Source organism: Dipodomys ordii, unplaced genomic scaffold (genome assembly GCF_000151885.1).
Source record: "Dipodomys ordii isolate 6190 unplaced genomic scaffold, Dord_2.0 Scaffold23, whole genome shotgun sequence".
NCBI lineage: Eukaryota > Metazoa > Chordata > Mammalia > Rodentia > Heteromyidae > Dipodomys > Dipodomys ordii.
Window position 1 is genome coordinate 7,328,482 of NW_012267239.1, and position 19,529 is coordinate 7,348,010.

The 19,529-nt window shown below is 42.1% G+C and overlaps 1 protein-coding gene across 9 annotated transcripts in view; it reads right to left on the reverse strand.

Annotated features, from left to right (window-relative positions):
- The window catches only part of Git2 (G protein-coupled receptor kinase interacting ArfGAP 2), a 52,363-nt gene that overhangs the window by 2,341 nt on the left and 30,493 nt on the right, over nt 1-19,529 (reverse strand). For 2 of the 9 annotated variants that reach the window (XM_013014382.1, XM_013014383.1), the window contains exons 13-18: nt 17,940-18,082; nt 16,077-16,226; nt 10,492-10,740; nt 8,849-8,938; nt 3,122-3,204; nt 1,966-2,148 (exon numbers count right to left, since the gene is read on the reverse strand). In XM_013014382.1, coding sequence (XP_012869836.1) covers nt 1,966-2,148; nt 3,122-3,204; nt 8,849-8,938; nt 10,492-10,740; nt 16,077-16,226; nt 17,940-18,082 — 898 coding nt within the window. Of the gene's footprint in view, nt 1-1,965; nt 2,149-3,121; nt 3,205-8,848; nt 8,939-10,491; nt 10,741-11,291; nt 12,035-16,076; nt 16,227-17,939; nt 18,083-19,529 lie in introns of those variants that run through there. The other 7 variants (XM_013014385.1, XM_013014390.1, XM_013014386.1 and 4 more) reach the window with 5 other exon arrangements.

Genomic DNA, 19,529 nt, shown 5'->3' on the forward strand with positions numbered 1-19,529 from the left:
CATGGAAGTTCCTTCAACCTGATAAAACAGTCGCCAAAGATGAAATGTGGCAGTTTACAGCATTAGCCAGGTGAAGCCACAAAATGGTCCATAAAGGCATTAATACCTTAAGTTGGTCATTTATTTCTCACATTTCATCTTCCTAATTTCTAGAAATAGAAAAAAAAATAGCCAAGGACTTCAATGCCAAAGACCACAAACATGAAAAAAAGACTAAAGAAATTTTTCTCTTGTAAGTGGAGCCTACCTTCAATACTCATGTGCTATTTAACCAATGGCCACTTGTAAATTCCTTTCTTTCAAAGATATCTAACTTGCTAGGGATGAAAATCGTTACCTCCTGGAAAGGGAGAACATTGAGGTCTGCTTCACATATTTGTGACACTTATCTATGGTCCCCAAGAGCGCCATCAGCATATATTGACAAGCTCTAAAAAACTGACTGGCCTCATGCTTCCTTCCACACAGCCTGGTCCTCCCGGGACCAGACCCCCTGTAACATCCCCACAGCCTTGTGAGGTCGGATCACTCTCATACTCACTTTTTTTCAAATAAGAAAACTGAAACTCAGAGAGGATAAAATGCCCTAAACATGCAGAAGTGAGAAAATGGCTGAGCTCTAGCCTGGTGACATCGCTGGCGCCTGGCTCCTGACAGCAGTGATGCGCCAGGCTCACATCTCCCTTTATAGCCAGCCTCTTTCTACTCATGCCTGGTGATCTGACTTGTGCTGAGAAAGGAACTGAGATTTTACTTTCATCTGCCAAGCAGCAGATGGGGCTAATTTTCTGTACCTTCAAGATCTAGGCTTTAGTACAACATGAAGTTGTAAATGAGAGCATCTCGGATGTACAAGTAACCAGAGATTTTTAACACAACTTGAACAATTTATAGATCAATTCTGGTTTTAAATAAAGTGTAAATTATTAAAACCTGAATTCCATAGTCACAAATTGAACCAAGCACTATGACCTTAGGGGAAATATACATATATTTCAGAGTGGATACAATGTATGCTAAGCACCTTTTTAGTTTGAAACAGCAGCACAGCAATTCTGAAACTGTGGACAATCAAAAGAAAAACACACTGTGAAGTGGGGAGTACTTGAGAAGGAGTCATTGATGGCCCGACATCACTTTAACACAGTCCTATCTACACTGCAGAAAGCTGTGAACAGTGAGTGACACTGTGCCTGGGTGAGTAACTGTTTTCTCAGACCCAATGGGACAATGTTTTTTTTCCAGTGTGTCCAGATCCACTGTGGAAAGCTAGAATGCCATGCAGATCAGTTCACAACTTAGCAGAATTCTTGGAGAACAAAAGGATCCATCAGAGCAGGGGTCAGTCCTTCCTTATGGGAAGGTAGGGAGCCTTCCAAATCTTCATGTCCACACCATACCCAAGGGAACCAGACAGGAAGAATAAAGTTCCTTTCACGACTCAGTCGGTCTCAGCAACCCATCCCTAGCTGAGGGCAACCCTTGAGAATTAGGGTTATTGCTGTCCTCAATACACAGAGTATTGCTTCTCTAGATTTATTGTCTAGATGTATTTCTAGATGCACCTATTTTCTGAGCTTCATAAAATGAAAACAATAAAAATACCATGTAAAAAATCCAAACAAGGGGCTGGGTAGGTGGCTCAGTGGTAGTGCTTGCCTTGCATGCATGAGGCTCTGGGTTCAATTCCTCAGTACCACACAAGCAGAAAAAGTGGCACTGTGGCTCAAGTGGTAGAATGTTAGTCTTGAGCTGAAGAGCTGAGGGACAGTGCCCAGGCCCAAAGTTCAGGGCCCATACTGACAAAAAAAAAAATCCAAACAAATAAAAGCAAGCTTACATATTTGTTAAGTTTTCATGTGCCTCAAAGCCAGCAAACTGAAAGTGATCCCCATTCAGAACTTGAGCAGCACCCCTTTTGAAGCAGAAATGCACCTCTCCCGGGCCAGGACTATAGCCCCTCACCTGTCATGCTTGTTTTCCTGGGCTGCTCTTAGGAGCTCCTGTATGTTTTTGGTGATCTGCTCAGTTTTCCGGATGACATCTTCAGTGCTGGGGAGCATGGGGCTTATATGGGGTTCTGCCAAGTCTGGCACTGAGCAATCACCTGGCCATACCATGCTCCGTTGCCTTCCTTTCCGGCTTGACCTGTGAACGGTAAAGAGGTGTGCCTCAGTTTTAAGGTGCTCATCTTTTCCATTGGCTAAATGAATAGGCCATTTTTATTGTTTATCTTGTCTAGCAGCAAGCTCAAAAGGCCCTACTTCACCAACTAGCAGCTACAGCTCACTTGCATAGGACAAAGAGGGGAAAATGGAGAACAAGTAGAGCAGGGAGGGTATGTTATTATATAATAAATTCATCTGCAGTTGAGCCCTTTTGGGGGAGGGGATCAATGTACAATGTAAACTGATGTCAGCAATGCAGTATTCTGGGCAATGGTGGCTCACACCAGTAATCCTACTCAGGAGGCTGAGATTTGAAGACTGAGGTTCAAAGCCAGTGGAGGCAGGAAATTCCATGGGACTCTGATCTCCAATTAACCAGCAAAAAGCAGAAGTGAAAGTGTAGCTCAGTGGTAGAACACTAGCCTTGAGCAAAAAAGCTCAGGAACAGCAACCATGCCTTGAGTTCAAGCCCCAATACTGGCACAAAACAAACAATGCAGTACTGTCTTTTGAGTACACTAGGTATCTAGAGACAGTTCTAGTATGCCAATAAAAGGACACAAAGGCCAGGCGCTCATGCCTGTAATCCTAGCTATGCAGGAGGCTGAGATCTGAGGACTGCAGTTTAAAGCCAGCCCCGGAAGGAATTCATGAAACTCTTATCTCCAATAACCACCAGAAAACTGGAAGTGGGGCTGTGGTTCAAGTGGTAGAGCTCTAGCCTTAAGCTGAAGAGCTGAGCGACAGTTCCCAGGCCCAAAATTCAAGCCAACAACAACAATAACAACAAAAGGACACAAAGCCTCTGTGGCAATAATGAACAGTGAAAGGACCTAAACTATAAATATACATTTGAGTAGTCTGAAAATAGGGACAAAGGGTATGGGTGGCCAAGGCCTGGCAGGTGTCTGGCACTCCACAGCCTGTTCTCAAGCACACTTTCCCTGCTATACCCCATGTCATCTGGCTCCATGTCATTGGGAGTGTTGTCATAGTCACTTTCAGGTGTGCTGTTCTGCTTCTCCAGCCTGGAAGCCTACAAGAAAGAGAAGGGACCCCCGTGAGTTTAGAACATGAGACACTTCAGAATTGTCCCAGAGCAGCATTCCCTGTGAGGCTACATGACCTTTATACCCAGAGTTCACTTGGAAACCCTTTTCACTCTTAGATCAGAGGTTAATCTATCAACAGATCCTCGGTACAAACTAATAAACTGACACGGGCATGCAAGGCTGTCTCCTTTAGTTCTGAAAGGAATATAGAGTTTATAACACAATGAGATGCAGTTAATAAGCAAACACACTAGTACTTAGCTGACCACAGACCTTCAGAGATCAAAGCTACCTGCAGATAATCTGGATTATCCCCAGGTAAGAAAGGAAGGACCACAAAAACTGGCTGGCCATGGAAGACACAAAGCCAGCGGAATAAGAACCTATTCAGACTTTAATATTCAGTGCCCAAGGCCAGGGCTCAGGTGACTGCCTCTATTATCTACCTACCTACCTACCTACCTACCTACCTACCTACCTACCTACCTACCTACCTACCTACCTATCTCTATCTATCTATCTATCTATCTATCTATCTATCTATCTATCTAATCACCTACCTACCTACCTACCTACCTACCTATCTATCTATCTATCTATCTATCTATCTATCTATCTATCTATCTATCTATCTATCTATCTATCTATCAATCTATCTATCAATCTATCTATCTATCAATCTATCTATCTATCTATCAATCTATCTATCTATCTATCAATCTATCTAATCTATCTAATCTATCTAATCTATCTATCTATCTAATCTATCTATCTATCTATCTAATCTATCTATCTAATCTATCTAATCTATCTATCTAATCTATCTATCTAATCTATCTATCTAATCTATCTATATCTATCTATCTAATCTATCTATATCTATCTATCTATATCTATATCTATATCTATCTATCTATCTATCTATATCTATATCTATATCTATCTATCTAATCTATCTATCTATCTATCTATCTATCTAATCTATCTATCTATGTCATCTGGGCATGGGCACTGTCCCTCAGCTCTTCAGCTCAAGACTAGAGCTCTACCACTTGAGCCTCAGTGCCACTTTCGGCTTTTTCTGTGTACGTGGTGCTGAGGAATGGAACCCAGGGCCTCATGCATGCTAGGCAAGCACTCTACCACTGAGCCACCTTCCCAGACCTACTGCCACTATTTAAAACACAAAGAACATGTGTAGAGACAGTTTTGGGGAGGTATCAAGACAACTGGCACTTGGGTTATAGTGTTTGTAAGCCAGAATGGATGATCCTATTATACTTGAGTATAACTCACTTTTATCTGTGTCCAAAAATACCCCTTAAAACAGTGTTCAAAACAACTGTACAGGTTCAAAAATGGGATATAGATTTAAAGGCAACATTTTAAAAATGTTTTGGACAAATGATAGCACTACTACCAATGAAATGTGAAAGGGAACACATTTTGCTGAAGGGAACTGTTCAGTGAAAACTCTTTTCCCTCAGCATTCATTTTAGCTATGTTTGAGCTTGTTTTCAACTAGAAAAGAAACTGGTATAATCTGACTCAAAACTTAAAAGTGATTACCTTGCAAAGTACAAGTATGAGCTACTTTTCAGCTCTATACCTTAAATTTAATCCCAGTTAATCAAAATGTGCAAAGATAGAACTTTACAGACATCATAGTAAAACAGAGCTAAGGCTCTATGAGAGAAGAGCTTTGTTCAAGCACTTGGAAAAACAAGGGGTCTCATCCAGAGGCCATTGGAGGAACTCAGTTTCAGAAAGTCTACAGATATAGAAGGTCTGACTTTTTGTTCTTAAGTGATAATGCATTCTGGCCTTCTCAAAATCCTATGGGTACTGGCCAGCCCCAGCCCCAGCCCACATTCTACTTCCTCTTCCTATCATCTCTCTTTTCCTCCCAGGGCAGAGACTCATTCTTTCTGCTGAGGCTTTTCATGTATCCTGGAGATGTTCTACTTAATTGCCACTCACATAATAGAGGACACACTAAAATTTAATGTGAATTCTCTAACTGCTCAAATTTACCCGGCAAAAGATTAAAAGTTTTGTCTTAAGAGACAGATGAGGAGTTTACAAAGCTAAATTCTGTAACCAGTTCTACTTCACTAGTTGCCTGATTTTGATCTGGCTTTATAGGTGAGTCAGGGGGCTGCTAGCTATTGAAGCTTGAATGAAAGAGCACAAGGTCACACGTCCATGGTCCATCATGTTCAGTACAGGGATGGTGAGACGAGGGTCTTCTGGACATAGTCTCAGACCCCTAACCCCAAACCCTCTTACCTTTCAAATTTATTTTAAAATTGCACTTAAATAAACTGTAAAAGTGACTCAGAGCTGTTCCCGCAGGAGGGAATCTAGAAAATAGAATTAACTGCCCTCAAATTCCACCTTTTTTTTTTTTTTTTGGTCTGTTTTTGGTGCCAATCCTGGGGAGTGAACTCAGGGGCCTGGATGCTGTCCCTGAGCTTCTTTCGCTCACAGCAAGTGGCTCTACCACTTGAGCCACAGTTCTACTTCAGGCTTTTTGGTAGTTAGAGCTAAGAGTCTCATGAACTTTCCTGTCCAGGCTGGCTTCAAACCATGATCCTCAGATCTCAGCCTTCTGAGTAGCTAGGATTACAGATGTGTGCCAGCAGCAGCTGTGGGTTTTTTTTTGTTTTTGGCTGTTGTGGGGCTTGAACTCTGGGCCTGGACGCTGTCCTTGAGCTCTTCAGCTCAAGGCTAGCACTCTACACTTGAGCCACAGAGCCACTTCCAGTTTTTTGAGTGGTGTATTGGAGAAAAGAATGTCACAGACTTTCCTGCCCAGGCTGGCTTTGAACCTCAATCCTCCTATCTCAACCTCCTGAGGAGCTAGGATTATAAGCATGAGCCACTGGTGCCCTACTTTTTTGTTTTTAAGACCAAAGACTGAAGTCAGGGCCTTGAGAGGCAAGTGCTCTTCCACTGCGTTAAATCTCCAACCCCATTGTTTGGAGTTTTTGAGGCAAGGTGTTACTATATATAGTCTAGACTGGCCTTCAACTAGTAAATATTTAAGCCTCAGCCTCATGAAGTTCCCAATTTTTATAGTGGATATTTTTACTTTCCTTGATAGAGATTTGATAATTGCAGATGAAACACATTATTCACAATGATTAAAAGTACCAAATTTCATTTAAACATTTTAAAAGAGTAACAACTTGTGTACCAACTGAAAGTACTCAGGAAATATTCCTCAAGCACAGAAAACAACTGCCCAGGAAATTAGTTACTTACATGCGAAGTCTTTCATAGTTGTCAACAAATGCATTCAGGATTTCAGTGTAGCCAGCATTGAGTTTTATGAAAATTATTGTGAACATGCAGAGCCAGGAGCTACTGGTTAAAAGTACTGCTCTCTCAAAGCTGTTAATGGAAAAGTTACCTCATAGGCTGGTGCTGGTTCGGTTTATTTAATAAATTTGCAGTTTGTTTTGAATACAAGACATGCCATAAAAATCTGAACCTGTGATGAAGATGTCAGGAACAACACAACTGATCTGTTTAAATGACTGTTTTTGTTTCTATGTAAAGTCATCTCAGCAAACAGGCCTGGCAAGATTTTTCTCCTATATCGGGGTTTGAACTTTTTTGAAATTACCAAAAAATAAAAATAAATTTAAATACCACAAAATTTCAGTGGACAAAGGTTTGTTCAACTTTCATTAACAAAATTTCAAATGAGATACTTTGTTAGTATTTTTCTGTCTTTTTGGGTTTTTTGGTGCCAATACCAGGGCTAGCATTCTATCACTTGAGCCATACCTCCAGTCTAGTTCTTTAGCTGGTGAATTGGAGACAGAGTCTCAAATTCAGACTTCTTTGCTCAAGCTGGCAGAGAAGAGCTGGCTTTGAACAGTGATCCTCTGATCTTAGACTCCTGAAAACCTATGGTTAGAGGTGTAAGCCATTGGCGCCTAGCTATAGTTCAGTTCCAAGGCTATGAGGACTACTACATCAAGATTTTTTGTTGTTGTTGTTGGTCATGGGGGCTTGAACTCTGGGCTTGGGCGCTATCCCTGCACTCTTCAGCTCAAGGTGAGCGCTCTACCACTTGAGCCATAGCACCACTTCTGTTTTCTGGTGGTTAATTGGAGATAAGAGTCTCACAGACTTTTCTGCCCCAGCTGGCTTTGAACTGTAATCCTCAGATCTCAGTCTCCTCAGTGGCTAGGATTACAGGTATGAGCCACCGGGGCCTGGCCAAGATTTTTTTTTTTCAGTACTGGATTTTGATCTTGGGATCTTATGCTTCTAGCATGGTTGTTGTGCTGGTTGTTTTTGAGACAGAGTAAGGCACGCACCTGGTCCCTGATGCACGTATTTTAAGTTTCCTGGTCATAGCTGATAGCTGTAGATAACTATAATGTGCCATCATACCCAGTTCTCAGTTGAGAAAGGGTCTGGTGAACTTTTCTACTTGGGCTGGCCTCAAATCTCAACCCTCCCAATCTCTGGCTCCCAAGTAGCCAGGATTACAGATGTAAGCTACCCCAGTACCTGGCTAAAAATTATTTTCAATAGACTACTTCAAAGTACAGTTAGGTATCTCCAAAGGGTCTTGTCACATGCCATTGGCAATGGATCACTGCTAGGTGTGGAGGGAATGGCCAAAAGTACAGTGCAAATCCCACCTTGTCTGTAAAGGTGGCCCCAGCCACCTTCCCTCCTCTCTGCCTTAACTTCCCATCATTAAATAAACACCTTATGCTGGCACCTGAATGCAAGTCTTCAAAGCTTGGTCTCTTTCTATAGCTTTCCCAGGTGAATACGTGCAGACATGTTCTCTTTGTGCATGAAAGCATTCTAAAAAACAAAATCCAACTACCTTTATGAAGAGGGACTGTGCCACTTAAGTCCTTAGGACCCTTCATAGGACTTAGTAAAGGTAGGCAGGAGAAGCTGCTTAATAAGCTTGTGAAACTTCCTCCTCTCAAGAGGCTTAGTGGGGTCACATACCCAGCAGGCCCCAGCAGGCCAGGTCTACCCAATCAATCCAAGTCAAGTCATCACAGCTGCCAGCACTCTTTCACTATGGTTAAGTGTGCCAATTCCGGTTCCGGAGTTTAGCTGCTAGCAGTTAAAAAAAATTTTTTTTTAAGTTTGTTTTTTTTTTGTGCGGGTCATGGGGCTTGATCTCAGCCTCCTCAGTAGCTAGGATTATAGGCATGAGCCACCAGCACCTGGCAAAAAGTATGTTTTTGTGTTAGCCCAAATATAACAATATTAATGTTAACTCTAGCTCTGAATAAATTGGACAGATATTCCCTATGACAAGTATGTAACCAGCAGCCAGCTAATTTTTTGATTAAGACATTATGCTCAGAATTAATGGTATGAGATGATTTACAACCTTTTGTTAAATATGTGAAAATCAGCAGTGTGGGGTTAGAGGTGATGCTGTCTCTCTACACGTATGCGTGCGTGTGTGCATGAGTGCGTGCCCGCTGTGCTGTGAGAAACCAGGAGGGAAGCTCTGCCTCATGCAGGACAGAGGGCAGTTAGCAAGGGACAGGGACAGGAGGGTCAGCACCCAAGCACAAAGCGCCCAGGAGCTCTGCCCCTCCTCCAGAGCAGACCATTCAGAGTGTACTTAACCCTTCGGGCGCTCTCATCCCTCGACCAGGAAAGTGTGGAGGGGAAGGAAGGCAGAGACGAAGAGGAGGTCACAAGCGCACTCCTCCCAATCTAGAAGGGGAAAGAGAAACAGGCTCGGGAAAATACAAAACCAACAAACCCCTGAACACCTACCCTGGCTGCAGGAAAAGAACCCAAGGAAACAACATACTACAACTCGGGAAGCCATGATGTCAGACAACACAGGCTTTGAGGTGTTTAATCCCTTGGGGAAACACCTCTGGGGAAATTGTTCTCAATTTAACAGGTTTACCTTTCTTCAAAGGAAACAGTAGCACCTAGCACCTTCCTTACAATCACTGGTATTTTTTTTTTTAATGGATAGCCTAAATTGCTATTTCTTTTTTCAACCAGGACCAATATGAAACAAGAAACCACACAAGGGATTACAAATTGGCATAGGCTATCACTCTAATCTTTAGTAGGTGACAGAACTTTTGAAATGACATCCTTATATTCTCAATGTTTATGAAATAGAGTGTGGAGCTAAGCAAAGTGGCTTTTCCTAAATTGCTTTCAGTTATACCAAAGAAAGGTAATTTTCACTTAGTTCAAAGGCTCTCACTACACTAAATGTATCAAAAAACAATTGCCTTCCAAGCTAAACCCCAACAATCTCAAGAGCTCAAACTATGCAATCCCAGTTACATACAACAGTATTATAATTCCACTACTCTTAAGTCTGACAAAATTAAGCTAGGCTTAATTTACTAGATCATATTCTTTACTCTGCATTTACTCTGATAATTTTTGAAATGCATACAATAGCTGTTGACACTCAAAAGGATATTACTCTGAAGAAAGCATTTACAAAGTTTAAAATTTCTGTAACATTTTGCCAATATACATTTTTATAATAAATTCATCCTGAAGAAATATGATTTGAAAACATCAGAACATGACACTCATTGTAAAATAAGATGGTTGAGACTTTGCTTCAGAATGGTTTTTGGAGTTTCACACTTGAAAGGTGGATCCAGAGCCCTTATACCTCATCGTTATGAGATGACGAAGCCACACTTCCTCCAGGAAGAGCAGGCCAAGGATGTGGAGCCTAACCCAGCAGGTGTGGACAGGTTGTAAGGCCTGAGCTTTCAGGATGTGCCTTAGCATGCCAAACCACAGGGACCATCTGCTCGTGAAGCATGTAAAAAGACACTCTGCATTCTAAAGGGAGCAGTTTGTAAAGAGGCACATACTATCTACCTTGAAGAAGACACTCTACTAGTGGCCTTTATTATTATATATATATATATATATATATTTGGTCAATTGTGGGGCTTGAACTCTGGGCCTGTGCGCTGTCCCTCAGCTCTTCAGCTCAAGGCTGGCACTCTACCACTTGAGCCACAGCGCCACTTCTGGCTTTTTCTGTTTATGTAGTGCTGAGGAATCAAACCCAGGGCCTCATGCATGCGAGAGGCAAGCACTCTACTACTGAGCCACATTCCCAGCCCCTGGCCTTTATAATATAGCAAATACAAGAGCAACACTTAGAGCCCAGTTTGGCAAAGCAGAGGCACAAGCTTCTGCAAGTTCAGTAGAGGGAACAAAGTAGTGAGGTTGCACAGAGTAAACATGGAAAAGCTAGTGGTATTACTTACGTGTGCAGGGAAAGGCTGGAGTCTTGTCCTGCTTTCCTCAGGATGGTTTGCTTCTCCTATTGGGAGATATGGTTTCTGACCTGATCCCGTCTCATACATGGACATGGGCCTACTGCCCCGGGCAGATGGACGTCGCTTTAAGGAGGAGTGGTTGGAAGTGTCTGGGTACTCAGAACCAGTCTGCACTTGATAGACATTGGTTGTGGCCTGTTTCCTGAGGCTCGAGTTCTCACTCTGAAGTGTTTGAAGCTGAAAGAAATGTTTGGCAGTGGGACTGTTTTTCCATAGCAAGCAGACAAAACAAACAGCAAGTAAACAAATACAACTACCAGCTTAAAACTGAACAATAACAGCTGGGTTGAAGGTAAAGAAGCAACTATAAACAAGAACTCTTTCTGGAATAAATAAAATGCACTCTACTCACTTTACCATACAGGCTAATTAGTTTCATTTCTGAATGTGGGAAGAGTTGTAGTTTGGGAATTTGAAAAACTAAATGTCTAACCACTTAACATTTTGTCATGGTGGGGCAGGGAAACATTTGCAGGCAAGCTGTATTCTAGATTGTTCTAAGGCTGTCTCAGGCAAGGGCCTGAGACCATTAAAACATCACTGAAGTGCTTTTCAAATGAACCCTGAGCAATTTGCAAATGCCAAGAGTGACAGCACACACCATGGAAGCAGCAGGAAGATAAGTAGGATTGCTCTGCAAAGCAAGAAAGACAATGAGTTCAGCTATGATAAATCAGATCACCTACTGCTTTCCAAAGAGCCAACAAGAAAAATTATGATCAGCAAGTTTTTATTACATAATACTCTTGGTATTCTAAACAATTCAGTGCTTTCTAAAAAATAAGAGGGAAAACTGAATCATGGTAAGTTTGCTATATTAATAGATCACGAAGAAAACTGGAAACCTATGGAACTGCGTTAGTATCTTCACATGAAGGAAATGTTCCACGTAGCACACTTGCTTCCTTCTGGTGATCCTTTTTTTTTTTTTTGGGCAGGGCTGGAGTATGTGGCCTGTCTCTCCTTAGGTTTTGTCACCCAAAAACCATGAATATGGTGGTGTCAGCTTTAACAGTTTAATCTGCTTGATACCCCATCCCCATTTTAGTTAAGACACTGTCATTTGGAGGCCCTGAGTGTTCTTTCCATTCCTCACATGAAGGCTGCTTCACAGTTAAGGGATCAGCAAGACTTTGTAGGGCTTGTTATCATCCAGCAATTTAAACACAAGTAGCTATGTCCATCTGCACAGGTCTGTCTCCACTGCTGCACCTTCATCTTCCATGCCATTGTGGTTTGAGTTCAGCTGTCTACTCTTAGAAAGAGAGATTGTAAACTCTGTCCAATTCCCCTCTGGACCAAGGTTTAAATCCACAGGCAATCATATCTGCACCAGGAGATCCTCACTTCCCAATAGCAAACTCATGCAGTATTAACGGTCACTTTCAATTTTTATTTATAAAGCATGACCAGTGAAAAATGCACCAATACTGGCTGGTCCTCTTCATTAAATAGCATCCTTTCCAAGCAACTGTTGAATGTGAAAGATCAGAGATAAATCATGCCACGTTGTCAACTTCATTGAAAATTGTATGTAATTTTGAAATAATAACATCTTTGCTATGTATACAAATTCCTTTTTTTTGCCAGTCCTGGGGCTTGGACTCAAGGCCTGGGCCCTGTCCCTGAGCTTCTTTTGCTCAAGGTTAGCACTCTACCACTTGAGCTACTTCCAGCTTATTCTGAAGAGTTTACTGAGATAAGAGTCTCAGATTTTCCTGCCTGGGCTGACTTCAAACCATGATCCTCAGATCTCAGCTTCTTGAGTAGCTAGGATTACAGTGAGCCATCAGTGCCTGAAACGAATTCCATATCTTTACTAGTGCTAAAATTATGTGGAAGTGTAGTTTCCTGCCTCTTGTATAGAAAGAGTTCTTCCTCTGGCTTCTTGAAGGGTAAGCCATGAGAGAATGATTGACTGCTTCTACTTCACCAAGGCTTTCGAGGGTGCAATGTGTATCTGCAACCTCCTCTTGTAAAGAGAAACATATGCAACACGATGACAGCTTGGGAGAAATCCCTGCATTCCAGGATACAGACAGGCAGGAGATGCATGTCAAAATGATGTGTTGGGAACCTGAAGCCTTAATGAAATGGTCAAGGTCCAAAGAATGAAAAGCCTAAGTGATCTGAGTCTCTCTACAGAGGACTTAAGTGTACATGTGTTTAGAAAAAGCCTCTGTACAGACCCAGGCACTAAAGTCAGAAACTACCCCAACATAGTGAATGATTCTGAAGCACAGTGGTTTATGATTTCTGCTTGGATTTTCTGGAATGAGCTATAGGATGGAACCGAGATCCTGGTTTTAGTTTTTAAAAAGCTTAGCACTCTGTATTTATGGAGGTGTCCTTGGATAAATTTTGATGTTGCATATATGTAATGCATGATATATAACACATATATCATATTGTATATGTATATATGCCTGTATTTTTTTTTGGTTGGTTGTGGGCTTGAACTCGGGAAATATGTGCTGTCTCTGAGCTTTTTTGCTCAAGGCTAGTGGTCTACCACTTTGAGCCACAGCTCCATTTCCAGTTTTTGAGTGGTTAATTGAAGAAAAGAGTCTCACAAGAACTTTTCTACCTGGGCTGGCTTCAAACTATGACCCTCAGATGTCAGCCTCATTACAGGCATTAGCCACCAGTGCCTGGCTCTGATGCTTATCTTAATAAGAACCAAACTAAACTCTGTTTGGAAGGAGTAGGACAGGAAATAAGTTATGGATAATTCAATAGTTTTGGAAACCAAATGTATTTCGAAGAAATGAAGAGATAATTCACGAACAATGGTAAGTTATTTCACTCTGAAATATTCTTTTTTTTTTCTCCTTTTTGCCAGTCTTGGGGCTTTAACTCAGGGCCTGGGCACTGTCCCTGAGCTTCTTTTTGCTCAAGGCTAGCACTCTACCACTTGAGCCACATTGCCACTTCCGGCTTTTTCCGTTTATGTGGTACTGAGGAATTGAACCCAGGGCTTCATACATTCTAGGCAAGCACTCTATCACTAAGCATATTCCCAGCCTGAAATATTCTTTATCATGTTCTTGGTACTGAGGTCTGAATTCAAAGCCTCAAGCTTGCCTAGCAAGTGCTTTACCACTTGAGCCATACCCCTAGCCCATTTTGCTTTCACGATTTTTCAGATAAGGTAACCTAGAGCTGGTCTCAGACTACAATCTTGTTTCCTACCTACCAGGAATTTAACTTTTAACTGGGTTGGTGTTGAATTGTGATCCTCCTCACCTCTGTCTCCCAAGTAGCTGAGATTATGAGCATGAACAACCACAGTTAACCTATCACTCTGCTTTTTTCCCTGGGTGCCAGTACTAAGAACTGAACTCAGGGTCTTGAGCTCTTGCTTGGCTTTTTCACTCATAGCTGGAGCTCCACCATTTAAACTGTACCTCCAGTCAGGTTTTCTTGTTTTGCTGGTTAATTGGAGATAAAGAGTCTTGCAGGAAATGGAGCTGTGGTTCAAAGTGATAGAGCACTAGCCTTGAGTGAAAAGGCTCAAGGACAGTACCCAGGCCCTGAGTTCAAGCCCCACAACTGACCAACAAAAAAGAAAAGAAAAGTCTTGCAGACTTCTCTGCCAGGCTGGCTTTGAATCTCAATCCTCAGATCTCAGTTTTTCAAGCAGCTAAGACTACAGGCGTGAGTTCCCAATGACTGGGCACTCTTCAGAGGTACAAGGTTATTATTGCTGGTGATTTCTATGAATACTGAAAGAAGCATTATAGAATAAAAAAGATAACCCTTGATAGATTAAAACATGTCAGCATGTTTCAGAAAAAAGTCAACTAAAAGTTTTTAGTCTGATTTACGAGACAAACTATAACCCATTAAGCAAAAATCTATTCCAGAAAAGGCGGGAAAGCTAGGCCCCAGTGGCTCATGCCTATATCCTACCTGCTCAAGAGGTTGAGATCTGAGGATCATGGTTTGAAGCCAGCCACAGCAGCAGAGTACTAGAGATTCCATCTCCAATCAAGCAGTGGAAAAGCTGGACTGGAGGTGTGGCTCAAGTGGTAGAGTGCCAGTTGTAAACAAAAAAGCGAGAGAAAAAGCCAAGTGAGAGCATGTAGCCCTGAACTCAAGCTCTAGTACCAGCACCAAAAAAAAAAAAAGGAAAAGAAAGGGCAGAGGAAATGCAAGTCTTGTATGTTACAACAAGGGGGCTGGTCACAGTGGCATACCAGTCTTAAATCAAATCCCAGGTGAAGGTCTACTTTTTTCTCTAGTGAGTACAGTTTAGTTCTTTGGATTTTCTAAGGAAGTAGAATTAAAATGAACCTCATGCCTAAATCTTGAAAAAGTGTCAGTGACAGCATAAAGACACGGGTTACAGACTGTTTCTGCTTAAGGGAAACTTCTCTCTCTTCTCTCTCTCTCTTTTCTCTCTCTCTTTCAATCTCTCTCTATCTGCAACTCTGGGAACTGAACCTACGGTCTCATGCATACCAGGTAAATACTCTACCACTTTATTCACCTCACACTCACCTCAAAAAAATCTCATTTCTGAAGGGAACTAAATTTGGGAGCAGAACCCACAAAGTCTTGGGTAATATTTGGCATTTTCCAGCTTCTCTTTCTCTGACTTCTCAGGAAGAAGTAAACATACATGATCTCCCTTAAATGTATGCTTTGCTAATACTTGCCACACTCCTTTTAGAGACTAAGATAGTCATGCAATTCTGATTCTCTCAAAGGGGAATGAATGACAAAATGCTCAATGTCCAGGACTATCTCTTGTTGGTATTTCTTCTTGCTAGTACAGATGGGATTCTCTTACTTACTGAGAATCTACCCTGTAGTAGGGCCTGCTCTAGGCTCTGGGAATACCACAGATAAGTGGTTAAGTCCTAGTGACAAGCAAGTGGGGATTAGGGGTGGGCTGTCAGGGTAAGAGTGGGTAAGAGCTGAGTGACCATTAGCAGAAAAAGCACACCTGCACGGCGTGGGCTAATGGGTACACACGCCTGCCCAGGACTTTTGCCCAATCTTATGCATGATGTGATTATTCTTTACAATTAGCAACAGGAAGAATTACATCCTTGCCATGACATCCAGATCCTCAGGAAGCATACATGTACTTGGGTTATTGACTCTGGATGCATTTTTCTTTTTCTTTTTTTTAAGTGTTGGAGACTGACCCCAGGGCTTTGAACTCATATGCTCTGTATCACTGAACTATATCCATGTAAATACTATATCTCTTTTCTTTATTTGTGGTTCTGGGGATAAAACCCAAGACCTTGAGAATGGAGGCAACCACTTTACCACTGAGCTATATCCCTACCCCTACTCTGGATACATTTGTAAACAAACCTATTTTATATCCAATATCCACACACAATCTGCTTCCAGAAAGACACTTTGGCCCCAAGATGTCTAAGGCTATAACAGTAACTATTTTTCTTCCCTCTGACCATTAACATAGTGCCTGGGATTGACTTCCTTATACTATGGGATCAAAGAATCAACCGTCCTGGCATTCATTAACATGTTACCTTTTTCTGCATAATTCTCAGCTCGTCACTCAAGTTGTTATTCACCTTCATTAGCTGTTGTATCTTGGCCTCAGAAGCCACTAGGGCGTTTTTGACCTCCATAAATTCCTGCACAGTGACTGGTCCATCTGATAAATCTGAATCTAGGCTCTAAAAATAAATTGGGGAAAATGTTCACAATCTGAGATGATAATGTTAAAGCCTAACAGCTAAAGAATTTCCATTTCTGGCTGTGCCAGCTGAATCACAAGTTAAATCAAATCAAGGCTTCTGAGAGTAATGTAAAACTGAAACATAAACGTAGGGTCCCTATGTTGGAGCAGGCAAGCAGGGCTGCAAATCTACACTGCTAATGACTGTCTGAGGAAGTCTGTCCTATCTTCACGCCTTTTCTTGCTCATTTTCTTTTCTTACTCATTCTTCCATTAATTCACTCATTCCAACATTATTGCACATTAGGCAGTTTCCAGGTGTGTGGGATGTATCAGAAAATAGGTTCCTGCTTCCATGGTGTTTTCATCCCAGCAGCATTAGGAGAAACATAAAAATAATTAAATATACAATGTGAGTGAAAAGTGATTAGTGCTTTGGAAACATACAGGGAAGGGGGCACAGAGCTAAAGTAAGAGTATAGGTGGGAGTGCATGTTAGGGAGCTGGGGTGAGCCTTGATTAGAGTCTACAGAGGTGAAGGGATCAGTCAGATGGTGCCCAGAGGAGGAACATTCCAGCAGACTGCAGAGCTCAGCTAGAGGAAGTAGATGTGAAGACAGGAGGAGGGAGCCTGATCAGTCAATGGAGGGAAACTGGCTTCCACTCTGGCAGTCTTGGCAGGGGTTATCTCCTCAATCTGCCAGTGGCAGCACGATTCTCACAGTCATGTGAAGCACATCTAAATCCATCTCCCACTTCACACCTCTACATCTCTCTACCTTCCAGTTCTTCCATTCTCAGAATCCATCAAGCACTTTGCAGGCTACTCCTAGTATCCACAGCAGATGGGGCCCTGGAAAACCCTGCTTCCTCCATGGTGCCTCAGGCTTTCCCACTGGGCTCCTCCAAGCCCAGACCCTGAGGTAGCTCATTCCAGCCCACTTGGACCATATAGGAACATCCTAACCAGGTCCCTCCTTTCACATCTGACCTTTGTCCTCTTGCCTCACCTAAAGCTCCTGGGCTCTCACAGCTTCTGACTAAAGCCATAGTTGTTCATTCTCATGTTACATTCTTCCTGTTATAGCTTTGTGTTCTCACCCCCTTTGTGTCTCCCCCACCCCTGCTTTTTTTTGGCTATTCATAACCATCCTTCTATCCTTCTCCCAACAGCCTTGGCTTTTCTTTCTTTCTTCTCAGACTGCCCTGTCCAGTCGTCTTCACAAGCCCAAAGTCCATATAACCTTTCAGGCTTCTCTTATGACCCAGCCATCTACCAAGCCTCCTTAGGCTCTCCCAGGCACTAAGTTCTCTCCTCTCACTCCCCCAGCTTCTGCTTGTGCTTTGTACCTTCCACCATGGTCATCAGTCCTCTCCCAGGCAATGGCCTCATTTGGGAAAGTGTTACCCAAGAAGTCACTTAGCAAGTATTTTTTGAGTGACTAGAACCTTTCAGTCATGGCTCACAATCTTAACAGAGGCATGACAGCAGCGGGCTGTGACTGCAACTGTCTCAGAGACAAAAGTCTCTATTTTCAAAACATTTTATCTCTTTTCACTGTTCTTTGGCCAGAACTAACAGTAAGCCCAACTTTACCCTCTTAGTACCTGTTGCAGGGCTACCCCTTGAGAGACTGATAGGGTAATTCTACAGGGGAAAGAATTTTAAGAGAAACGTGTCTGCCCTTCTGTGTGAGATGTGTTCTCTCACCTTTTGTCTGTTTGCCTTGCTTGCTGTGGTCTCCAAATCGGTGTCTTCATCTGATGCCACACTGTCATAGTCTGGCTGGTCATTATCTTGACTCTCAATACTGTGCTGGTTATTGATTGTTTTCAGTATGAGCTCCACATTGTCTGTCAGTAGAATCAAGTAACTTACTTCAGGCTTAAAATGTTTTTCCTTCCAAAAACCTACTGGCATACTTTTTGGTTATATTCAATACCAATAGAGGGGTAGTAGAAATATAGAGAAATTTGCCTAGAGAAATATAGGCAAATGAAGATGATTCAGAAAGGAGCTGCTTATTAGATTGAGGAGGCAGGTTCCCAGGCTTGCATACATACAGCATAGATCCAGATCATGAAGATGTATCAGTACCATTTGATCCTTGTGACATACTTATAAGAAAATGTCATCAAAACAGAAAGCAAATTAGGACACTGGACCCTTGAAAGTAGGTGCTCAAAGAATAGGGACACTAAAAAAAAAAAAGAATAGGGACACTGACATTTAGTTCCTGAATACAAATGAGAATGAGAGAAGAGAAGGTAGAGGAGAAGACGGGGAAGGGCAAGGAAAGGAGAAGTAATCCAATGGACATACAAGTTCCGTTATTAACAGTATGTATTCCACACAGGGCAAGGATGGTTTTACAGGCTCTGACATGCTTGGAATAAAAAGGTTCATAAACTACCCAGGACTATCCAATTTCGGGCAGCTAAAGCTAACCACCAATTCCTAATACTGTTTTCCAGATGACTTGATAACTGATATCTGAGTAATGAATTGTGGCTTTTTAAAAGGACTATTTGATTTTTTTTAAATATTTAAAACATTTGATGTGATTATAGAAGTAATAAAGTTTTAATATAAAGAATTTGGAAACTAATGAGCCAAGGGAGACAAAAATCATTGCTTCTTTAATGTTTAAACTAATTTTATTATTTTTTTGTCGGTCACGGGGCTTGAACTCTGGGCCTGAGTGCCGTCACTCAGCTCTTTAGCTCAAGGCAAGCTCTCTACCACTTGAGCTACAGTGCCACTTCCAGTTTTCTGGTGGTTTACTGGAGATAAGAGTCTCACAGACTTTCCTGCTCGGGCTGGATTGAACCAAGAGCTCAATAGGATAACACGTGTGAGCCACTGGTGCCCGGCTTAAACTAATTTTTTTGTTTTAACAGCCTTTTATTTTACAATTAGTATATGCTCATTACCAAAACTCTGGAAAATAAAAAAGAAAGTATATTCTTTAAAAAAAAAACTCAGACCGGGCACTGGTAGCTAACGCCTGTAGTCCTAGCTACTCAGGAGGCTGAGATCTGAGGATCGCGGTTCAAAGCCAGCCTGGGCAGGAGAGACCGTGAGACTCCTATCTCCAATAAACCACCAGAAAACCGGAAGTGGCGCTGTAGCTCAAGTGGTAGAACGCTCTCGCCTTGAGCTGAAGAGCTGAGGGACAGCGCCCAGGCCCAGAGTTCAAGTCCCACGACCGACAAATAAATAAATAATAAAAAAAAACTCAGTATTGGGGGCTGGGAAGGTGGCTCAGTGGTGGAGCGCTTGCCTAGCATGCATGAGGCC